The 19,790-nt window shown below is 36.5% G+C and overlaps 1 protein-coding gene across 5 annotated transcripts in view; it reads right to left on the bottom strand.

Annotated features, from left to right (window-relative positions):
• LOC111158320 (HECT domain and ankyrin repeat containing E3 ubiquitin protein ligase 1) overlaps window positions 1-19,790 on the bottom strand; it is a 117,515-nt gene that overhangs the window by 73,934 nt on the left and 23,791 nt on the right. For 3 of the 5 annotated variants that reach the window (XM_022520295.1, XM_022520294.1, XM_022520297.1), the window contains exons 6-7: window positions 17,819-17,950; window positions 6,706-6,788 (exon numbers count right to left, since the gene is read on the bottom strand). The exons of 1 other annotated variant lie outside the window; for it this stretch is intronic. In XM_022520295.1, the coding sequence (XP_022376003.1) occupies window positions 6,706-6,788; window positions 17,819-17,950 (215 nt within the window). The remainder of the gene's footprint in view (window positions 1-6,705; window positions 6,789-17,818; window positions 17,951-19,790) is intronic. One more of the 5 variants, XM_022520296.1, reaches the window with a different exon arrangement.

Here is a 19,790-nt window from a genome sequence, read left to right as displayed (position 1 = left end):
CCACTGAGCCACCCAGGCACTCCTTGAATTGTATTAGTTTTTAACTTCAGGTACCACTCATTTGTCAAATAAGTATTATATAAGGTAGTGTACTCTAGAAAGTAACCAAAAAAGACCCAAATCACAGTTTATTTAGGTTCTACTAAGTGACAAACATAATGCTCAGTTCTTTTTACAAAGTCTGACTTAAACCTGACACTATCATAAAATGAGAATTCATTCCATTTTTCAGTTGAAAATAACCATGACTTGAGAAAACCCTGGAGTTACTCAAGATCACAATTACATGACAGAGAATTTGAATCTGGGTCAGTCTGATTCCAAAATCTTCCATCTATACATTATTCCACCAAGATGAATAAACAAAGTTTGCCCTCAAAGAGTAAACAATTTAGTACTCAAGGGAGTATGGTACAAGGTGCAAGGGGATATATGCTATAAGAAAAATACAATGGGGATCTCACACAATGGACAGACAAGATCAGCATGCACAAATGCAACACTGTTGAATATATGTGGTTTTTAAAGTCTCCAAATAATTTTATTTCTCATATATATAGCAAAAAGGATAATTAGCATGAAGAAAAAAATACCATTTTGACATTTTTAGAAAACTGGAGTAATTTCTAAAACTACATTAAAATCTCATCTATAATCACGTAACATTTCATTTCAAAAATAAAAGCAAGAAACAAGAGCTAATAATATACAAAATCTGCCTAACCCGATTAGGGCTTCAAGTACCTCACCTACAATATTGCACAACATTAAGACTAACCTATAACAGGGCTGCCTGGATGGCTCAGTGGGTTAAGCCTCTGCCTTCAGCTCAGGTCATGATCTCAGGGTCCTGGGATCGAGTCCTGCATCGGGCTCTCTGCTAGGCAGGGAGCCTGCTTCCTCCTCTCTCTCTCTCTACTTGTGATCTCTCTCTCTGTCAAATAAATAAAATCTTAAAAAAAAAAAAAAAGACTAACCTATAACAAACTCCTCAGAGTGTTGCATAAAAGATTTTTCAGTTCAAATAACTGCAAAACTGTGCTCAATGAACGAGTATTCTTTACAATTCAACTATTTTTTTTAAAATATTGATTGAGATAATAGCCCCTTCAAGGAAATGCCAATGCATTTTCTGGAAACTAACTTGGCAAAGATTTAATAAGAAAGTGCTAGTACTGGGGCCCCTTGGTGGCTGAGTCATTAAGCGTCTCCCTTCAGCTCAAGTCATGATCCCAGGGTCCTGGGACCAAGCCCTCCATGGGCTCCCTCTCAGCAAGAAGCCCGTTTCTCCCTCTCACATTCCCCTCTGCTTGTGTTCCCTCTCTCTCTCTGTCTCTCTCTAATAAACAAAATCTTAAAAAAAAAAAAGAAAGAAAGAAAGAAAGAAAGAAAACAAGCTACAGTACTTCTAACATACTTAGAATTGATTTTTCAAGCACTTTGTCTCCTGATTTTAGGCTTTCAAGCAATATGATCTGAAAACTTGGCTAAAGTGCATATAGTATATATATTCCAGTATTTTTTGGAATAACTTATAAAACAAAGAGACCATAGTTTCCAATGGTCTTTCTAAAGTTTACAATTTTGAGTCTTTGGCCTGTTTTATATGGCTATGATTGTGAAGTGAAAGGAGTCGCTTGGCAATAGCTACAAATCCATGTTCAGAATCACACCTTTTTCTATTTCTCTATTGCACATATCTATAATTACATAAACATCTCACTAATTTACTTTATCTATACAACCCCAGCTAAACCTCACTTTTTCTAATAGAAAAAAGTTATCCCAGATACAGAAAATACACATCCAAAGCTTTATTTAAAGAACTCAGTTAAGGGAATGGGAAGCATACAACTGAAAATAAAACCAATCTAGCAATTTAAGAACTTGAGGCATTTGTAAATACTATATGTAAGTACTAGGGATGGCTGGGTGGTACAGCTGGTTGCACAACCAACTCTTGGTTTGGCTCAGGTCCTAATCTCAGGGTTGAGGGATCAAGTACTGAATCCAGCTCTGCACTGAGTGCAGAGTCTGCTAAAAGACTCTTTCTCTTTCAGGGCACCAGGGTGGCTCAGTCGGTTAAGTATTAAGCTTCTGCCTTAGGGTCTGGTCATGATCCCAGCATCGTAGGATCAAGCCCAGCTTCAGGCTCTCTCCTCAGTGGGGAGTCTGCTTCTCCTTCTCCCTCTCTCTGCTCGTGCTCTCTCTCACTGTCAAATAATTAAATAAAATCTTAAAAAAAAAAAGACTTTCTCCCCCTTTTCTCTGCCTCTCCCTCTGCCCCCCTTAAAAAAAGTCCTAAAAACAAAGCTGTCTAAAAATGGGGGTGGAATGGGGGAGGAATCATTGTGTGCCTACAGTACACATGAAAGAAAGGTAATGAATTATGTCTTGTGCAAAATAACTAGAGGAAAAAAATGGCTGGGAAATAGTGCCTGTCATAATTTTAGGTCAAAATCAGTTTGAAAATGACTCACTCACAGAAGCACTACATAATTAAATACGGGTCAGAATGAGAACCTAAGTATAACAAAGAAAAAAAAAAAAGAAAAGGTCTGTATGGTGAAAGAAGAATCCTATTTCTCAGAATGAAAATCTTATACAGCAATAAAACCGATTGAGGACAACACTACTTTGTGCTGAGGAGTGGAGACGTGTGCTAGTTTAGTAGGCACTTACTAACTACTAAGTGCAAAATACACTGGCAAATGCTTTCTATATGTCATCTCATTTAATTCTCACTATAGTCCCACAAGCCAGATAGAACATTTCCATTTCCTAAACAAAGAGACAAAAGCTTCAGAGGTCAAGAAACCTGACTGAAGTTGCACAGTCTTGAGGCTAAGATTTGAACCCTGCTTCCATGGATCCTTCTCCTGTATATCTCAATACTTCTCAAATGTAATTCAAAATTTTTAAAAAGCATATGATGATATACCTAGTAATACCTCTCAACCAATAAAAACTTGCATTAATTTTTTTTAATTTAGTTTGTCTATAGGGTCAACTTGTTCTGTTTCCCACATTCCTTTCCCTTCTCATTTATCAGAGAGGATACACTGGGAATAATTTATATGTTTAATGTATACCTATATCTAGATATCACAAAAAAAATTAAAAGTATGCCTACAAGCACCATATGATTTCACTCATATGTGGAATTTAAGAAACAATATAGATGAACATATGGCGGAGGGAAGTGAGAGAGGAAAACAAACCATAAGAGACTTTAAGATGGAGAACAAACAGGGTGCACAGAGGGAGGTGGGTGGAAGATGGGCTAGATGGTCTAGTATTTGCTAGAATAAAAGTTAATGATGGGAGGAGCGCTTGATTGGCTAAGTGGGTAGAGCAAGCAACTTGATCTTGAGGCTGTGAATTTGAGCCCCCTGTTGGGTGTAGAGAGCACTTAAAAATAAAATTAAAATCTTAAAAAAAATTAAAGATGGGCACCTGGGTGGCTCAATGGGTTAAGCCTCTGCCTTCAGCTCAGCTCATGATCTCAAGGTCCTGGGACCAAGCCCCACATCAGGCTCTCCCCAGTAGGGAGCCTGCTTCCCCCTCTCTCTCTGCATCTCTGCCTACTTATGATCTCTATCAAATAAATAAAAATTTTTAAAAATTAAAGAAATAAAAGTTAATGATGGGCATATACTAACAGAAAGTACTTCTAAAAAACTCTTTTACCATACCTCTATGCTCTAACTATAAGACTATCCACGTTCTGCATAACACTAATATACCTATATTTAACATGCCATTGTTATAGAAGATTTTCCTCAAACATGTAATTATAGCAATTAATTCATTCAAAAACATTTACTAAGCATCTAAATGCAAAGCACTGTAACCACACATTGAATATAAAGTGGTGAATAAAATTCTTGCTTTTATTGAGCTTTCAGTCTAGTAGGAGAGAGACACTATAAACAAGTAAATAAACAATTACAAAATACAAGTGCTCATGCACCTGGGTGGCTCAGTCCATTAAGCTTAAGTTTGGGACTCTTTATCTTAAGCTCAGGTCTTGATTTCAGGGTCGTAAGGTCAACCCTGTGCTGGCTCCAGGATAAGGGTGAGACTACTTAAAGGAAAAAAAAAAAAAAAAAAAAAGACTGTGATGCTTCTGTGAAAGAAAATTTGTGGGGAGGCCTACTAAGACTGGTTAAGAACTACTTTCCTAAAAAGTAACAGTTAAGCAGTGACATAAAGAAAGAGTCAGCCACATAAAAAGCCAAGTTAAGAGAATCTCAGGGAAAACAAACAGTATGCAGAAAGCCTGCTGGAAAGAGTCCCTTGCATTTGGTGAACTCAGAGAGAGCCAATGTGACAGAAGCACAGTGACATAAGCTGGGGTCAGACCATGCAGGTCTCATAGGCAAAGGAAGAGCCTGTATTTTATTTGAAATGATGCACAGACACTGAGAAGTTTTAAAGACAAAGTTTAAACACAGTGACAAAAGCTGATCTTTTTTTAAAAGATTTATCTTGAAAGGGGTGGGGAGGCAAATGGAGAGAAAGAGAAAGAATCCCACGCAGACTCCCTGCTGAGCACGGAGGCCGCCTCAGGACTCCTTCCCACAACCATGAGACCATGACCTGAGCTGAAATCAAGAGTCAGATCAGGGATGCCTGGGTGGCTCAGTCAATCGGGGACGCCTGGGTGGCTCAGTCAGTTAGGCGGCTGCCTTCCGCTCGGGTCATGATCCCAGTATCCTGGGATCGGGTCCCACACCGGGCTCCTTGCTCGGCAGGGAGCCTGCTTCTCCCTCTGCCTCTGCCTGCCACTCTGCCTGCCTGTGCGCTCTCTCTCTCTCTCTCTCTCTGACAAATAAATAAAAATAAAATCTTAAAAAAAAAAAAAAAGTCAGATCAACTGGCTGAGTCACTCAAGCACCCCAAGTCGATTCTTTTTTTTTTAAAGATCCTTCTGGCTGCTGAGGAAAAGACAGATGGGAAGGAAACAACAGAGAAATCAGACAGACCAGTTAAGAGACGACTACAGCAGTCTAGACAAGCGCTAACAACATTAACTAAAGTCATTGCAGTGAGCTGGAGAAGAGATTCAGAATATATTCTGAAGGTAGAATTTATAGAACTAACTAATAAATTCCAAGTTCAGGGTCAAAGAGAGACAGAGAGAGAGAGTAATAAAAAATAATGATCTAGTTTCTGTTTAAACAACTGAAAGGACAACAGTTCCAATGACTGAGATGAGAAAAGGCAAACGGAAGATTTGAGAAGGAAATTCAGAAGCTTTGTTTTGGACATGTTGACATCTGAGATTCTGTATTACTTGCGAGTGATGATGTAAATCAGGCAGGTGGCCATCAAATCTGAAGCTTCAAAGAAAGGACTGATTTAGAGATAACGCCTCAAGATAGGATATAATTTCAGGGAATCAAACAATGACATTTTTCATAAATTCAGGATGCCATGAAAAGAACTGGTTTTCTAGCCAAGCAACCAAAACATAAATATACTTTAAGAAAATGGCTGGATTCAGATAGCATATAGAAGTCCAGAGATTTGGAAGTCCTTGTATTCTAACTCAAGGTCGTTCAATGATGATTTGAAGCAGTCTGATAAAAGTAACATCAGAGACTCTAAAGAGAAGCTAAACAAGAACAAAAGTAGGTCTTTCAGTCTAAAACAAACATCCAGTAAAATGATATATAACAGAAAAAAGGATAAGAAAAGAGGAACTTTCTGGATAACTCCATATCTGCATTTAAGAGCCTAAATAAATACTGTACTTCATATAATCTAAACCAAAGACAAGAAACACTGGTTTACTGTAAACTGGTTCTAATTGGAAACTACATTTAGGGGGCCTGAGTGGCTCAGTTGTTAAGCATCTGCCTTCGGCTCAGGTCATGATCCCACGGTCCTGGGATCAAGCCCCGCATCGGGCTCCCTGGTCAGCGGGAAGCCTAGTTCTCTCTCTCTCACTCCCCCTGCTTGTGTTCCTTCTCTCGCTGTGTCTCTCTCTGTCAAATAAATAATAAATAAAATCTTAAAAAAAAAAAAAAAAAAAAGAAACTACATTTTTATAACATAGTATGTATGTATGTGGATATGTAGGTACAGGGTGGAATACGTGTGTAATTGTTATGTTGTTAGCTCCTTAAGGACTTAGATTTATTTATTACTATATCACTAATACTCTAATATATGGCACACAATGAGTGCTAACTAAACATTTGCTTATTACATGAATGAACAAATGAACAAAGCATACGCTTCAAGAAAATGAACCAAAACAGAAGTACAAAAATAACTTAGTGCATAATTTAATATCTAACAAGACAAATTCAAAGATTTTTTTTTTTTAAGTTACAACTCCAAAGAAAGCAAAGACATGGCTCTCTGGTCCAAGACATACTTTAATAGCTCATCCCTCTGGAATAGATCTAGTACTTAACAAAGAAAACTATGGAAATTACTGAATTATAGAGGTATCTTTTTTCATTACTTATTAAGTAATTAGTCTAAAATTTAAATAATCAAGTAAATCAAAAGCTCCCACCTACACCACATAAAAACACTGGCAATATAATAGAAAATGCTTTTACTTGTGCAGTTCAGTGAGCACAGCATTTGTGGGAAAACGAGAACTTTAGAAAATATACAGGAAATGCTTGTCTTTGGAAATGTAATAAATACATTAATGAGAACATCTGGAAATATAAAATATCCTACCTGCAAGCAAAATACAATGGAGTAGCTCCAGATACATTTGGTCTGTTAATATCAGCACCACTGTCTAGCAAGCACTGCACTGTCTGGAGGGAAAAGAAACAATTAAAAAGTAAAGCCAGAGAAGTCAAACAAAGACACAATTATCATAATTTAAACAGATATAAGAAATGCTCTTGCCACTACCTGAAATTTTAAAGTAGAATAAGTCGGAACATGACAATTATGATAGCTTAACTACCTCAACTTTTTGGTTAGTCCTTTTGAAACAATATATGTGGAATTATCAATGCAATATAACCTATGTTAACCCAGAAAGGCTCTAGAACATTGCTGACACATGTAGCTACCAAAGACTTGAAAAATGGCTAGAATAACTGAGGAACTGAATTTTTTATTTTATTTCATAATAATTAAGTTTAAATAGCCACATATGGTTAGTGAAATTGACAGTGCTACTCTAGATATTTGTTTTAGAAACCAGAATTTTTGCCTCTAAAAACAAAAAATAGGGACCAGAATTATCACTTTCTTAAACTGAAACGTAATTACTAAACATAATTATTAAAGTTCAAAATGTTAAAAAGCTAAGAAGTCCTTTTGCTATTAACAGTAACCAATACTGTTTCTCTGCTAGTCTCATTCATACATACTCTGTTAAGCTCTACTTCTGCAATCATCTGAGTCATACTAAGAAAGAGCAAGTTAATGTAAAATCTTAAAAACACATATTCGGGAACTAGATATAGAATGTGGATCGCCTGAAAACTTAAAAAAAAAAAAGAATCTCTTCTGGTTTTATTCCTTTGATGGGTTTCTCCTGCAAAAAGGAAGAAAACATGTAACAACCTAAAAGTTTTTGGAATTACACTGTTTAATATTACCTTTAGACTGAACACACACGTTCATTATTAATGTTCTAAGACCTAGTACAAGGTCAGTAAAATAGTAAGATTATAAACTCACAAGGAAGAATAGGAAAGAACACAACAGCATGCTAGACAAGTCAGTAAGTTTCGGGAAAGTGGCAAGCAAGTAGAGGAATAAAAACCAACTTAGCAGATCAAAGGCAGCTTAAGTTTAAGCACCTGCAAACGTGGATTCCAACAAACCACCAAATTCTCCCTGTCGAACACACATACAAAACACAGGAGTTGGGAGTACCAGATACCTTGGAAGATAGGAACAGTAACAAAGAGCTCTAAACGGGAATTGTAGTAAAAGCCTACAAAAGAAACACCTGGACCTTACCACAGGACCCTTCTTCCCCATACATACAGTTAGCCACTATCTCTCCCTACACTGTCTCAAAATAGAAAGGTTTATCGTCTGGACAAAGTGAATAGGGAGGCTCAAGACTGACAGGCAAGATACATAGGTAAAGCAGAGAACAGGAGCCATGAAGAACACAATTAAGTAAAAACTTCCAGCCCCTACGTTCCACTAGACTCCCAGAAATCCAGTATTCAGGCTAAACCTCAAGGGGTAGAGACTGAAAGCCTCCTCTGCAGACTGGCACCAGAGAAGATACCTACAAATACTGGCATTACAGAGTGGCCATGAAATAGCCCAGTCACCCCCAGGGGACACCTGGCAATGCTGGGAGATTTTCTTTTCCATGACTGGGAAAGGGTGTGCAACTGGCAGCTAGTGCGTAGAGGTCAGGGATGGGTCTAAACATCCTACAATCTACAGAGAGCCCCCACAACAAAGAATTTTCAGTTCCATCAATAGTGGCAAGACTGAGAAACCATAGCATTCTGTGATGTCAGTCGACAAACCCAGCCCATGTACATGATACTTTCAGCCAACATTTTAGTGCCTCACCACTATATTACAAATGGACAGACAATATTTAAGAGACAACTAACTTGACTAAAAGCAGGTCTCTAACCTGAAAAACAAAAACCAGAACAAAAAGAAAATGGAAGTCAGAAAAATAAAGATAATAAAGGGAACCAAAGAAAAAACAACAAAATTTAGAAAAGACATTATCCTGAAACAGAAGATATTATATCCATAGGACAAGAATAAGATGCTGGGAGGAAAAATATTCAAAGAATAAGAAATCAAAAATGTGATGGAAGAAGCAAAAACTCAATCGGAGTTTAAAAATATTTTTAAGTTTAGGGGCGCCTGGGTGGCTCAGTGGGTTAAAGCCTCTGCCTTCGGCTCAGGTCATGATCCCGGGGTCCTGGGATGGAGCCCTGCGTCGGGCTCTCTGCTCAGCAGGGAGCCTACTTCCTCCCCTCTCTCTCTCTGCCTGCCTCTCTGCCTACTTGTGATCTCTCTCTCTCTCTCAAATAAATTTTAAAAAATCTTTAAAAAAATTTTTTTAAGTTTATTTTTATTTATTTATTTAAATAATCTCCACAACCAACATGAGGCTTCAACTCACAATCCCAAGAACAAGAGTCACATGTATCTCTCTGAGCCAGCCAGGCACTCCACAAATTCAACAGAAGTTTAGAAAGACAATGTTGAAAACTCCACAAGAAAGAAAGTAAAACAAAGAGACAAAGAAAACAGGAAGAATAGGAAGTTAGTAGATCAATCCACGGAGACACTGTGGAAATCAAGAACAAAGAGAATGAGAGGTGGTAGACCAAAGGGAAGTAATCAAGAAATAATACCAAAAAATTTCTTTAACTGAAAGACATGCAGTGCCAGACTGAAAAGGCTTAAAAACTATCTGGTATAATAAATTAAAAGACTTTGAACAAGGCACATCAAAGTGAAATTTCAAATACTGGGAATAGAAGATTCCAGATAAACATTTATGGGATTAGCACAAAACTTCTCAACAGCAACAGTGGAATTTAAAACATTAAATACCTTCAAAATTGTAAGGTAAATGATTTCCAATGTAAAACTACAGCCAACCACACTATCATTCAAATATATGGTTTTAAATTAAAAATATGCTTAGCTATGTAAGATCTTTTTAAAAAACTACATCCAGTGTACCTTTTCTCAAGAAGCTACTAAACAAAGGAATACATCAAAATATAGACGATATGGAAGCCAGATTATTGGGCACTGAATACAGGAGAAACTAAGAAATTCCTAAGTTAAAAAAAATTGGACCTGATACTATCTAATGAATTTGTCTTTGTAGAAAATAGTCCCGTGATATTCTGTAGGAGCATACAGGAAGAATTACTGATTCATAAAAAGAAAATGGAACAAAGCCAATTATTAACTTTAAGAAAAATAGTCACCCCAGACAGAAAATATTATAATTCATTACTTGACTCTAGTAATTAAGAATAATTAAACAATAATTATCTAACTATATATATACCTAATCTTTTCTGTCAAAATTTACGATTTAATTTTAGAAATGGGGAGAAGGCATGGGAAGAGGATTTAAATGAGTTAAGTCGGGGCACCTGGGTGGCTCAGTGGATTAAGCCGCTGCCTTCAGCTCGGGTCATGATCTCAGGGTCCTGGGACTGAGTCCCACATCAGGCTCTCTGCTCAGCAGGGTGCCTGCTTCCCTCTCTCTCTCTCTGCCTGCCTCTCCATCTACTTGTGATCTCTCTCTGTCAAATAAATAAATAAAATCTTTTAAAAAATAAATAAATAAATAAATAAATGAGTTAAGTCCTCACTCAGCAGGACAAGAAATGATTCAGTGACATCTGAAAGTTGAGAAAGAGCAACAGAAGCATATTATTTGGAAATAGATACCAGAAGGAAAACTAAGAGCTGAAAATTGTTGCCTGGTGTTCATGACCGGACAAAAAAAAAGGTCATTTAAGGGGCTATCATGCTTATTGCAAAAATTCTGAAGAAAGTAAAATATTTTAAGATAGAGTATTCATGCATTACTACTTGAATTCACTTCTAATCCAAGAGGAATAGAAACATTTACATAAAATTTTATCAGCTATAGAACTCCTTTAAACTGAGAACAAGTGGTCAAGCACATCTTTCAAATATAAGAAAAATAAGCATTTAGGTCATTATTTTATAAGACAAGGCCTACTTGAGCCTTTTGATCATGGCTCCTTCCTTCCTTCCTTCCTTCCTTCCTCTTTCTTTCTTTCTTTCCTTCTTTCTTCTTCTTCTTCTTTCCGAGTTTTGACCTAGAAGCTGTGTTGACAGTTGCCTGGGTGGCTCAGTTGTTAAGCATCTGCCTTCAGTTCAGGATCAAACCCCACATCAGGTTCCCTGCTCAGTGGGAAGTCTGCTTCTCCCTCTCCTACTTCCCCTACTCCTGTTCCCTCTCTCACAGTCTCTCTCTGTCAAATAAATAAATAAAATCTTAAAAAAAAAAAAAAAAAGCTGTGTCTATATGGCCCAAAACAAGAATGAGATGGACAGCAGCAATAACGTTCATTAGCTGTTGTAGAAATTAGACAAAAAGCCACAATTCAAAAGGCTCAGGAGAGATGAAAGCAATATGTACATTGAAAATATATATTAATATGCAATTAAAACCAAGCAATTCACAAAGAAGCAAAATAAATTATTATTATTGTTGCTATTATTATCTTAAAGACTTTGGTTTTTTTAAGTAATCTCTACACACAACATGGGCCTTGAACTCACAACAGCTAGATCAAGAGTTGCATACTGGGGTGCCTGGGTGGCTCAGTCATTAAGTGTCTGACTTCTGTTCAGTCATGATCCCAGGGTCCTGGGATTGACCCCCGCATCGGGCTCCCTGCTCAGCTGGAAACCTGCTTCTCTCTCTCCCACTCCCCCTGCTTGTCTTCCCTCTCTCGCTGTGTCTCTCTCTCTGTGAAATAAATAAATAAAAATCTTTAAAAAAAAATAAAAAATTAAAAAAAAGAGTAGCATACTCCACTGACCGAGCCAGCCAGTTGTCCCAGAAGCAGAAATATATTAACAAAACATACTATGCATTTACAAATATTATACAGTTGTTTAAAATACATAATCATATAATAATATGAGTAACCTTAACATGTACCTGTACACTATGCTAGTAAATTTAATAAATCCTGGGAGGCAACTGATATTCTACTTTTAAAGTAGGAAACTGTCCAATACTCCCCCAGCAAAAAACCAAAAACAACAAAAATAAACTATTCTCCTATTCCTAAATAATCTACAAGTGGGGGGAGGTTCCTTCCTTCTTACAGTATAAGAAACTGCTAGTAAAGACCCTTGAAAGAAAAGCATTGAACGGGGATTTTCATATGGCTTCAAGAACTCCTTGAGAAGAAACAACACACTTTCAACAGACTTCATGACCTTCCAAGTGATAAAACAATATTCTGAGTGGAAAACTAATGTGCAAAGCTAATGTTCGGGTCAATCTCAAAAGTCATTTAATTGGGCGCCTGGGTGGCTCAGTGGGTTAAGCCGCTGCCTTCGGCTCAGGTCATGATCTCAGGGTCCTGGGATCGAGTCCCGCATCGGGTTCTCTGCTCGGCAGAGATCCTGCTTCCCTCTCTCTCTCTGCCTGCCTCTCCATCTACTTGTGATCTCTCTCTGTCAAATAAATAAATAAAATCTTAAAAAAAAAAAAAAAGTCATTTAATTGAAGGCAGTGACTAACCAAGACCACCTATGCCCAATACTCTGAAAAATTACAAAGCAAGAAATCCAAGGCAGCTCTACATTATCAATGTCAACTCTAAATAACACTGATCAAAGTAAAAAGGAATAGATGTTCAATATTAAAATTATAAGTAAAAATCTGAGTTGTGATATTTCTACTTCCTAAAAGACAAAACAAAAAAACAGCATCTTTACCTTTTAGTAAGAATAATTCTGATGATACGACTTGATAGCAATGCACAAATTACTTATCCACTAAGAAAAATGGCCAACTCACTAATCAATGAAGGGTTTATACAGATTTTTCAATAGAAACCTGTCCACCTAAACCTTTCAAAACTTTGATTATGTAACATGTAGTAAAAATCATTATCCAATTGTGTTTGAAAATTGTAGTAACATAACTATTTTTGCTCACATTTCCCAGAAGTGATTAAAGAATTCCAACATTAGAATAAATAATATTACTCTGAACCTAAAAATACAATCCAAAATGTTAGTCTATCTACCTTTGTGCCTCAAGACTGAATCCAATGAATGTTTTTGCAAAAGCTTTCAATTAAGTTTGCATGGTTCTCCCGTAATTCTCTGAATGAAAAGCTTGAAAGCTAGCTAAAAGGTACCAGGAGAGCTGACGGAACGTAGGTAAGCACTGTTCCTTACCAAGCCTACAACTTCAATAAAACATGCAGTCAGTTCTATCAAAGACAGTCTATATAATACCAGTGTCAAACAATGCTTTTAAGTTTCAGAAGCTTAAATCTACTCTAAGCAGGGTTCAACTGTCATTTTATATTGCTTGTGAAGCTTCATAGTTAGCTATATATATTCAGCAACATAAAGTGTATTCTGATAAAAATAAAATTTATTTTTTAAGTGAAGTGAAATTAGTTCATAAACTAATCCCGCTGTGTACTCTCATATATATAAATTGTGACAAAACCATTTGACATTTCGCTAGGGTTTTTAATCCAAGTTATTCTACAAAAACAATAATCAACTGTCTGTGGCAATTTAACACAATAACAAATCTTAAAGAACTAATAAAAAAGAAAAAAGTCACCAAAAAGTAAGCTCAGTTTATGGCCAAAAAAATTAGAGTCAATTATATCCAAGTAGAATAATATTAGGTTTTACCATACTTTCTAAAATTAGATAAAAAATCAAGTAACACAAAAATTGCAAATATGCTAATAAGTCAAATTTTTATTTAAAAAAAAAAATCAGGGGCACCAGGGTGGCTCAGTGGGTTAAAGCCTCTGTCTTCAGCTCAGGTCATAATCCCAGGGTCCTGCGATCGAGCCCCGCATCGGGCTCTCTGCTCTGCAGGGAGCCTGCTTCCTTCTCTCTCTCTGCCTGTCTCTCTGCCTACTTGTGATCTCTGTCTGTCAAATAAATAAATAAAATCTTTAAAAAAAAAAAAAAATCAAGTAACACACTGGTCCTAGTTCACTGCACAGGCTAAACAAATTAAGGGTCCAAGATAGTGCTCTCTGTACTTACCTTGAAGAATTACATCATACAAATTAATAATGATAGAAGGAAGAAAGGAAGAAAGGAAGGAAGGAAGGGTAGGTACCAATATGATTATTGCTCTTAAGTGTCTTCCAGAGTGTTTACAACACTTTAATTACATAAACAGTGAACAGAATATACCAGAGGGGGTAGGTAAGGGCAGGGGGAAAAAAATTTGCCAAAGACTGTATAATAGCCCAGCTGAATAACCAAACTCTGAAATGATTTTTAAAATCAATATCCCAAGACAAACCATTATTTTGCTATTGAAAGCTAATAAGAGCTGACCTAAGGAAAATTACAAAAAATTAAATTACTGACGAGTTGTTAAGCTCATTTCTTTCATCTGATCATTTTTAAATAGGAACAGAGTAGTTTAAAATCTACTGGGGCACCTGGGTGGCCCAGCTGGTTAAGGGTCCAACTCTTAACTTTGGCTCAGGTCATGATCTCAGGGTTGTTAGATCCAGCCAGTGTCGGGCTCTGTACTGGGCGTGCAGTCTGCTCAAGATTCTCTCTCTTCTTCTCCCTCTGCCCCTCCCAACTCTCTCCCCACCCCCAACAAAAGCCAAAAAACTCATAGTGCTATTACATTGCAAGGACAAGAAATGGTCAAAATTCATTCTCAACTACCCAAACCAATTCCTTTAAACAAAGCCTTTATCTTGGTTTACCTCTAATAAAACCAACGCATCTATATGAAATCTATATGAGATCATCTATATGAAATCAGCAAAGATTATTCAATTTCTTAGTTACAACAAAACGGAATTTGTCTTCTAAATCTTTGTCTTTTAAAAAAATAATGTAAATCTGAACAGCACTCTTGTTATCAAAGCAAAAATTCAATTACAAATTCTACAAAGCTTTAGGGGTCTTAGCCAATTGATCAAAAATCTTATCAGGCAGTCCTGAGATTTACTATGAAGTGAGATTAGAAAGTAAATTTCAGAGGATTTATCATATTTCTTTAATTTCAAAAGTGCTACTAATACCTTTTAAAAATATTTTAAGATGTTTTATTTATTTGAGAGAGACAGAAAGAACAAGGGCAGGGGAGGGGCAGAGGGAGGAGAGGGACAAGCAGACTCCCTGCTGTTCAGGGAGCCCAACTACGCTGGGCTTGATCCCAGGACCATGAGATCATGCATGACCTGAGCTAAAGTCAGATGCTTAACCAACTGCAACCCACAAGATCCTCTTTTAAAAATATTTTTTAAATGGAGTTTCTTTCTCCCCTGAAAGTTTCCTATTTTATTTTGTAAAACATATATAATCAATATGCAAGATTTGGGGCGCCTGGGTGGCTCAGTGGGTTAAGCCGCTGCCTTCGGCTCGGGTCGTGATCCCAGGGTCCTGGGATCAAGCCCCGCATCGGGCTCTCTGCACAGTGGGGAGCCTGCTTCCCTTCCTCTCTCTCTGCCTGCCTCTCTGCCTACTTGTGATCTCTCTGTCAAATAAATAAATAAAATCTTTAAAAAAAAAAATGCAAGATTTAAGCTTAAAAATAAACCTTGAAACCCATATGCACTGCTATATATCTACATGGAACCAAGTTTTAAACACCTTTTAATGAATTTATGCATGAACTGACTTCTTTGAGACAATGAAAAGGCTGTTTTTACTTGCTGCTAAAGTTAAGTCAGCAGGATACCTGACAAAGCATTTTAGACTCAGTCTAAATGGAGGACTCAGTGTTCAACTTATGGAAAGATATAAAAGAGTTAACAAAAATCAATAATCCCTACCCTGTAATAATTTATATCATATGCTCATCCACTGAGATTTGAACATGTCCCAGAAATACAGAAGTAATTTTAAGACATGGGTGATATTAACACAACTATGAACAAAGATTTTTAGGGGTATAATTCAGCCTGGAGGCTAAAAGACTAATTTTTCAAGATTCCTTCTTGCCTTGAGGAAGAATTAAAGATGCATACAATGATTCATAAAACACTAAACATACTCTTTATCTGTTCATGATCCTTGCAGATAACTAAAATTGACCAACTATAATAGAATGGAATGCCACTCACCAATACAATCAACCACAAGTCAACATAGCTTTTAGTACCCTTCCTCCTCTACTATATCTGCAAAATCTCTGTGAAACTCATCATCGCAGTGAAGTCAGGCCCCCTTATAAATCTTCTGAGAATATAATTCTTCAAAGGCATTTAAGTATGAGGAATTCTCCCTTACTTCACCACACCTGCTTTGGGTTGTAAACCATATGGACTATATTATACTCATACTAACTATTCTTCAATAACTTCAGAAGGCAATTCTAAATTTTTAATGCAGCCTGTAATGCACATGTTTTGAAATAGGGTTTTCTTAGTAATTCTTGTTTCTTCATTGGCTCAAGGCAGCTAAAAATAGCTTTTGTAGATCACTTCTAATCTGTATCCCAGCTTTTTGTACAATAGCTCTTTAGCAACAGGTAGGGTTTATAATCTTAGTATCGGACACGCCTCTCTTTTATATTGAAGTGTGTGCTTTTCTGTCCTATAACAACTACAAGCAGTATTCATTCTCTAATACGCAACCATTGTTTAAAACCTGGGCCATTCAAGATTAAGACATTTCAGATAAATTTTTTTTCACACACAATACTTTTTAAATTAATAGTGCTGACTCTCGGAAAGTAAAAACTAATGAGAAGGAAATACTCCTTCAAAACACTGGGTTACTTTTCAGATGATGAAAGACAAATAAATAAATAAATAAATAAATAAAAATGAACTAGTGTTCAGAAGAAATTCCAGGAAAGGAAAAAAAATCTATATCCCTCCTCTTATCCAACACATTAAACATAAGACAATGTTACTCTTGGCCTCACTATCCTAAAGAAGTGCAATACTCTGTGAATTATAGTCATACATAAAGCCAACTAAACATCTAGCATCTTACATCCTAAACCCAGATTAGGAAAAAAGTATTTGCAGAAATGAAAATCAAGATTGCAGTAGGAATTCTCACAACAGGAAGATAAGACTCAGAGAGAGTGTGTCCAAACAATACATATTGCATGCCTGGATGGCTCAGTAGGTTAAGCTCTGCCTTTGGCTCAGGTCATGATCCCAAGGTCCTAGGCTCAAGCCCTACATTGAGCCCTGACATTGCATGGTGCTCCCTGCTCAGTGGAGAGCCTGTTTTTCCCTCTCCCTTTGCCTGCTGCTCCACCTGCTTGTGCTCTCCCTCTCTCTGTCAAATAAATAAATTTTTTTAAAAAATACATATTAAATACAAATTTTTGTATCTTTGCAGTTATTGGTGATGATTTTTTGTTTTTGGCTGGTTTTTGTTGTTACCGTTATGGTTAACAAGTAAATAAATTTCTCTTATCAACAATGTTAAATGTGAAAAAAAAAAAAAATTCAAAAGTAACCAGGATAGGAAACTATAACAAAGCAGATTTTAAATTTTAATCTAACAATTTTTATATAAGACAGCAGTCTCCTAATAAAAGAAAAACTATTAGCAACTTTTAAAGTTAAATGTTTGTACATGGAAGTAACAGGAAAGTACTAACATAAAACAAATGCATGATTTTAGAAATCTAAGTAAGGAATAAAAAAAACCATCACTCTAGTCTTGCATCATATTCTAAGACAAAAGAAAAATATTATAATCCAAGCTGAAATATTTAAGCAATGTCAGTGCTCACTTTCTTATTATCTAATCCCAGTAACTGAGGCTTAACGGTAAAAAATAAAATATAAAAAAGTTATGTGACAATAAGATTGAGAATAAGAACATTATTACTTAGAATTATATGTGAACATACATTTAAAATTTTAGTATATTCAGCTATCAAAATCTATGAATTAGAAATAAATTTGAAATCCAAATACTTTAAACAGATTTAAAAGCACTATTTTCTATTCCTTTTATCCACAAAAAATATATATTTAATAAGTCCATATGATGCAGAAAATGTTTTTTAAGATTTTGCTGCGATGCTTTATGTTCCCAATTATGCACAGTGAAAATCTTTTCACGAATTCAAAGTTTTCAAAAACAAATACATGCAACTGAAAGTCCTCATGGCTGAATTTACCGTCTTGTGACCGTTCTGGCAGGCCACATGCAGTGCTGTCTGCCCCATCGCATCCTCAACATCGACGTCACTGACGTGTTGTACAAGGTCATGGAGTAGTTCTGTCCGTCCATTCACAGCCAGCCAGTGTATCTGTACAGCATTTAGTTACTTAACATTTATGCAAGGAGTTTTTCATAAAAACAGCAGATAAATAATGCCATTATTTCTCAAATGTGAGCATGATACACAAACTAAAGATTAAAATAAAAGCCCATATATTTTCCTATATTTTTCCTGATTTTTATATGGGGAAAAACATGCATCAACATGTAGGTTACACCACCATGTACTTCAAAATCAAGCATTTCATGGATCACAACAGTTAAATATCCTATATTTAGGATCACCAAATACCCTGCTTCCTAGATGATCCTGGACTCTATGCACAGCTTGTCTCTAGAGAAAAGGTACTGGATACCTTTCCTTCCCCAGAAGCAAATACGAGTAAAGAGGTAATTAACACAATAGACATTATATTCTCTTCTTCTTGCATTTTCCAAATAACTCATGTATCATACATAAATAATAATATATAGGGAGGATAAAATACTTAAAACTCTACCACTCAAAGATAATCAATGTTAAACTTTGGACTATGCTACCCATGCATTTTTCAATTGATTGTTTTCTGTTAAAAAATATATCATGAAACTTGTTTTAAAATGGCAGCTTAAACACGAGCATCGACTTCTATTTCTCCTCCAAACACCACTGAAATGACAATAAAGAATACCTTTTCTTCAAGGACAGACCCATTACAATAAAGAAAAAAGAGATTATAATAGCAAGGAGTTTTGCAAGTTAAAAGCTTAACTAAGCTTTTTGCAAATTAAAAGCTTTTGCTAAAAAATTAGAAAAAAGTTTTGCAAGTTAAAAGTCAGTAAAAGAACTGACCAAGTTCTGATTGGTCAGAACAAAAAGCTGAATACTAAACCAGTAATAGAAAAAGCCAAGGAAGATGATTCAGATCATTGAAATCCCAAAAGGCTCAAGAATTGGAGGTAAGCACCTTGCATCTCTTTGAGTAGGGATGAACTGGTGGATTTAGACCCTTATATCCCCAACCCTCCCCAACTCTTCCAGGCCAATAACTGCCCCTTCCCAATCTAAGAGAACCCAAGAGACTTGAAAATTATCTCTACACAGGTGACACCAAGCACAATGAAGCAAGAATATCACATTGAAAAAGGGAGACGAAGTTAAGTTTATATACCGAATACTGAAATCCCGAAGAATTCTCCTCGACCTAATATCCAGAATGCTAATTCCCTCCTGGCAATTGTTAGAGTTTACCCTGAAGAATCTAACCAGTTTGAGAATAAATGCCTAAAGAAATTGCTATCATGAGGCGCCTGGGTGGCTCAGTGGGTTAAAGCCTCTGCCTTCAGCTCAGGTCATGATCCCAGGGTCCTGGGATAGAGCAGGGAGCCTGCTCCCCACCCTTTCTCTCTGCCTGCCTCTCTGCCTACTTGTGATCTCTGTCTGTCAAATAAATAAATAAAATCTTAAAAAAAAAAAATTGCTATCAGGAAGGATCCTAAAGGCAAATGCCCAAGAGCTCACCCTACGCTGAGGTCCATGGCGAATAAACCTCATTCATTCAAATGGGGGTTTGAAAGACAAAAATACAAAAAACAAAACAAACAAACAAAAACATACAAAGAGCAGAGAAGGAACCATGAATATTTAAAAAAAAAAAAAAATCTTCAAAAAAAAAAAAAAAGCTAGGGGCGCCTGGGTGGCTTAGTCATTAAGCATCTGCCTTAGGCTCCAGTCATGATCCCAGGGTCCTTGCATCAAGCTCCACATTGGGCTCCCTCCTCAGCTGGAAGCCTGTTTCTCCCTTCCTACTACCTCCCCTCTTGCTTTGTCTCTGTCAAATAAATAAATAAAATCTTTAAAAAAAAAAAGCTGTATTTAATACTCTCAG

The sequence above is a fragment of the Enhydra lutris genome, unplaced genomic scaffold, assembly GCF_002288905.1.
Source record: "Enhydra lutris kenyoni isolate GAN:26980312 unplaced genomic scaffold, ASM228890v2 scaffoldscaffold58, whole genome shotgun sequence".
Taxonomy (NCBI): Eukaryota; Metazoa; Chordata; class Mammalia; order Carnivora; family Mustelidae; genus Enhydra; species Enhydra lutris.
Note: the sequence above shows the minus strand (reverse complement) of the source record. Positions and strands in the feature narration are given on the sequence as shown.